Raw genomic sequence first — 4,429 nt, forward strand, 5'->3', positions numbered from 1 at the left:
CCCCCCCTCATAAGAGGCCTGGACACACGGGCCATTTCTCCACCCAGGTATCCTTTGAGGACAGGTCACTGCAAGAGTTTGGCAATAAATTGGTATAATAAATTTATGACTATTAATTCGCTTTATACACTTTAGTAGAAAAATAAATGACAGTGCAAGGGGAAACTGCAGCCCACATGTCTTGTCTGAATTACCACACATTGTAGGGAGGGTGGAATTGACACCATTTTCATGGACATACTTAGTCGACAGGCCAGCTCAGTACCATCTGCCTCTATACCCATCTCCTTCCCTAAATTCTGAACGTGGCGATCCCAAGTTTCCACGCAGACTTATTCATAGCCCACCCACACTGCTGTTTACCTCCCCCCACCCCTTGAGAAGCTCATGACCCAAAATGATTTCAGGGTTTGAGATGTGAAAGAGCCTTCCTCTGTGTTAACCCTGGGGATAATTTAGGCTTTGTAAAGTCTTTCCCAAAGCAATGTATTTCGGTAGCAATACTTAAGATATGTGTGACCTGAACGCTTTCGTTTAGGATTGTTTGAAATAGGTCAGATGCTTGCCCGGCATTGTGAAACCACCGTTTCTATTCTGACTCTCCTGTATTTCTTTGCCACATCTGCAGGGAGCTTAAAGGCTTTAGGGAGAGCCACAGGTGGAAAAGACACATGGGCGAGCCTGCAGGAAGGAAAATGTTTAGCCTGCCTTACTCGCTCCCCACGTGGAGGTCATGTGTCTTGTCTATGATCCTGTGGACACAAAAGAGATTTCTAATGGGCACATCACTCTTGATTGGCAGTGTGAGTTTTGTAAACTTTTGGCCACTCCCGCTCGCTTTCTTTTTTTGTGTGGAAATACTGTTTGACCAAAAAGGCCTATTTGGAGGATTCTTATGAGCATCCCAATTCAATCACAAAGGGAAAATTGTAAAATGGTGGCATGCTTTCTGTCTCACTATTATTCGAATAGGAGACAGAAAATAGTTTTAGTGTCAACTGACAATTTTCCATTTGCATGGAATGACCTGGTCCCAGCCCCAGCCTCATGGATGTGTGTTATTTCTCGAACTTTTCCCTTGGACTACCTTCCCATCCCAAACATGCCCTAATATCCTCTTCTGCTTTTCTGGATCCCTTTCGAGGATCTAGAAACCCTTCTTGGTATTTTAACTACATGATGCCCTTTGCCTTAGTTTCCATAATAGTCTCTCTTTTTTTTTCCATAATAGTCTTTACACCAGACTGTGGTCTCTTCAGTTTAGAACTTGACTCATTGTTCAATCAGTCGGGTTCTGCTTCTTGGGCTCCGTGAATGATTTGGTCTGCTGCTTTTCTTTCGGTTGAACACGGGCTGTAGCCCTTACCCATAATCTCTTGACCTTAAGGCCGAAAAGTCCTTAAGTTCACAGGCATCATCTTCCTTTTTCCTCAGAGCAAAAGCCAACAACGGTGTAGCTCTGGGGAGTCAGACACAGGTCCAATGTGGATAGCCCTTGTTGCTTTAAGAAATTTAGAGCCTAATAATTTTTTTGGGGGGGGGTGTAATTTCAGTCAGAATCCTCAAGTCCATGCATTGTGGGCACAGTTCTAAGGGAAAACTCCAATTCCTACCTCTTCCGTCTGTTTATCTATCTCGCAGTAAGAAGGAGGTGTGCAAGGCCTTTGCCTGAAATGGCGTGGGTTGGCATTACCGGGATGGGGGGGGCGTGGTCCACGAGAAACAAAGCTGCTCCCGTTTCTGCACGGCGCAGGGTTCAGGCTTTGCCTTCGAGCTAGCTTCAAGGCAAAACGGCAGTATCGTGAGAAGGGACACTCTTGCCTTCGGTTGCACCCTCTGTGCCGGCTTCTGTTCCCGGCAGGTCTGGGTGGCTGTCTTCTTTTGGGGGCTTTTCCTTGCGGAAGACCTTCTTCAGCATATCCTGGATCTCCTTCTTGATGGTCTTGTGCATGTAGCCATAGATGTAGGGGTGGATGCAGCACTGCAGGAAGAAAAGCCAGATTATTATGGTGATCACCCACTGGGGCACCTTCGTTTGGACATCCACCCACACGGCCAGGACCGCTAGGAAGCAGTAGGGCCCCAGAGACAGCACGTAGGAGAAAATGATGAGGAAGATCACTTTCGCAGCTTTGCACTGGTAGCACCTGGGTAGAGGAAGGTCGCTGGCGCTGTTTCGACGACTGGGGGGGAGGCTCTCTGGGATGTTCACGGCCTCGATGTCATCCTCGCTGAAATTGATGTCCTCCTCGCCAAACTCCATGTCGTCTTCACCCAGGTCAATGTTGCACTGGCCTTCCTCGATGCGGCCCTGGTCTGCCTTCACGCCGCGGGCCGCTGTGCCATCTTCCTCGCCCTCCACGCTGCCTTCCCCGGCCACCCAGCTGCTTTCTCCGACCTCCTTGCTGCCCTTGGCCGCCGCACCACCTGCGCTGCTCTCCACGCTCCCTTCCTCGGCCTCCGAGCCACCCTCCTGGACCTTGACCTCACCTCCGTGCTGGCCCGAGGACGCATCCTTCCTCTCTCCCTCTTCATCCTCATTCTCCACACGGTCCTTGGCTCGCACCTCCAGGCTGCGGCTCTTGGCGTTGTACAGCAGAGCGTGCTGCCGCCGGGCCGCGCCGAACACCACGGAGTAGCAGGCGATCATGACAGCCAGTGGGATGATGATGAAGGACACCACGCTGAGTAGGGTGTAGCTGGGGCTGGCCCCCCAGATCATGGAGCAGAGGGCGTTGCGCTGGTCAAAGGCAGCCTGGCCCCAACCGTAGAGAGGGGGTGTGCTCTGCAGGATGGCCATGATCCAGGTGCCGTACAGGAGCATGTACCCCCGGCGCGGGGTCATCTTGGAGGGGTAGGAGAGAGGGTGGATGATGGACAGGTAGCGATCCACTGACACCACCACGATGGTGTTGACACTGGCAAAGGCGAACAGGTGAGTGAGGCTCACGAGGGCGGTGCAGAAGTGGCTGTTGAGGGGCCAGAAGAGGGGCATGGAGATGGCCACCACCCAGGGGGCCACGAGCGAAATCTGCAGCAGGTCAGTGACGAGGAGGTTAAAGATGAAGCGGTTGGTGACCTGCAGCAGCTGCGGCTTGCGCTGCAGCACCAGCGCCAGGACGATGTTGCCCACGAAGGAGACGGCAAGGAAGATGAGCAGCACGGTCGAGCGGATGATGCCGTGAGCCAGGCTGATGGGCATTTTGGAAAGGGGCATGCACGTGTGGCTGCTGTTGCTCTCGCGTGTGCTGTTGGGGCAGGTGGACGTCATGGTGACGGAGGGCGGGCGGCCGCAGGGGCGCTCCTCGGACCACGCACCGCACCGCAGTCAGTGCCTGTGCTGGGGACGAAAGAAACACCCGGGCCGGGTCAGTCACCCCGCCGTGGTGGTGGGGGGCGCTTCGGGGAGCGGGGGAGCGGGGGAGCGGGGGACCTCCTCCCCAGGACACCGGCCCCCACCGCGCCCTCCACAGCCACTTCTGCCCACGGGAAGGGCAGTTTCTCTGCACCTCCTCTTCCTTTCCCGGGCCCTCCGCCCCGCTCTTTAGGGGTCTCCGGGTCCCCCCACCCGCCGCTCCCGCGGGCTTGCGCGCGCCGCGTCTCTCCCACATGGTCTCTGCGTCTCTCCAGCGATCTCTGGCGCCGGCGCATGCGCGCGCGCGGTCTCTGCCTGTTTACGTGTCGCGCGCGCTCTCCTCAGTGTCCCGCACTAACGCACTTGTCCTGTATCTCTTGGGGGTCTGTGGCGGTGTCACCCGGTTTTCTCCGACTCTCCGCGTCTCTCACTCTGGCTTCTGTCTCTCCTTCCCAGCGTCTCGCTAGCACGTGCGCGCAGTCGTTCTCCTTCAGTCTGTCGTTCTCTCTCCAGCCTGACTCTGTGTCACTCCCGTCTGTCCCTCCAGGTCTCAGCCAATTTCTCGGACTCAGTTACCCCCTCGCACGACCCCCGCCCCGTTACTCTTTCGCCGGCGCACTTTCTCGCAGCTGCGTGCGCACGTCTCTCTCCATCTCTCTCCGCCTGTCTCCCCGTCTCTCCCTCCGTCTCTCTCCGCCTGTCTCCCCGTCTCTCCCTCCGTCTCTCTCCGTCTCTCTCCGCCTGTCTCCCCGTCTCTCCCTCCGTCTCTTGCTGATGCGCTCCCGTCTCTCTCCGTGTCTCTGCCTGTCACGGTCTGTGTCGCTCGCTAGTGCGTGCGCTCCCCCGGCTTCTCCCCACGCGGCGTCGTCTCTCCCGGTCTCTCTCAGCCTAGCTCCCTGACAATCTCTGGGGTCCCCAGTGCACCTGGCCAGTATCCCACGCCTCCTGCGTGTCCCTGTCGGTCCCCTAGTCTCCCCGAGGCTCTCGCCGCCGCGTCTCCCTGTGTCCCCCGCGCGTCTCCCCGCGGGTTCTGTCTCTCCGCGCGCTAAGTTCCCTCTTGACCGCGGACTGCTG

At 56.4% G+C, this 4,429-nt stretch overlaps 1 protein-coding gene across 1 annotated transcript; it reads right to left on the minus strand.

The window, feature by feature from the left end:
* Nucleotides 1-1,780: 1,780 nt before the first annotated feature.
* GPR101 (G protein-coupled receptor 101) lies at nt 1,781-3,271 on the minus strand (the record flags this gene model as incomplete). Its single annotated transcript, XM_080795878.1, has 1 exon — nt 1,781-3,271. The coding sequence occupies one exon, from the start codon at nt 3,269-3,271 to the stop codon at nt 1,781-1,783; it is 1,491 nt and encodes a 496-aa protein (XP_080652004.1).
* Between the last annotated feature and the right edge of the window lie 1,158 nt (nt 3,272-4,429).

Source organism: Martes martes, assembly GCF_963455335.1.
Source record: "Martes martes genome assembly, chromosome: X".
Lineage (NCBI taxonomy): Eukaryota > Metazoa > Chordata > Mammalia > Carnivora > Mustelidae > Martes > Martes martes.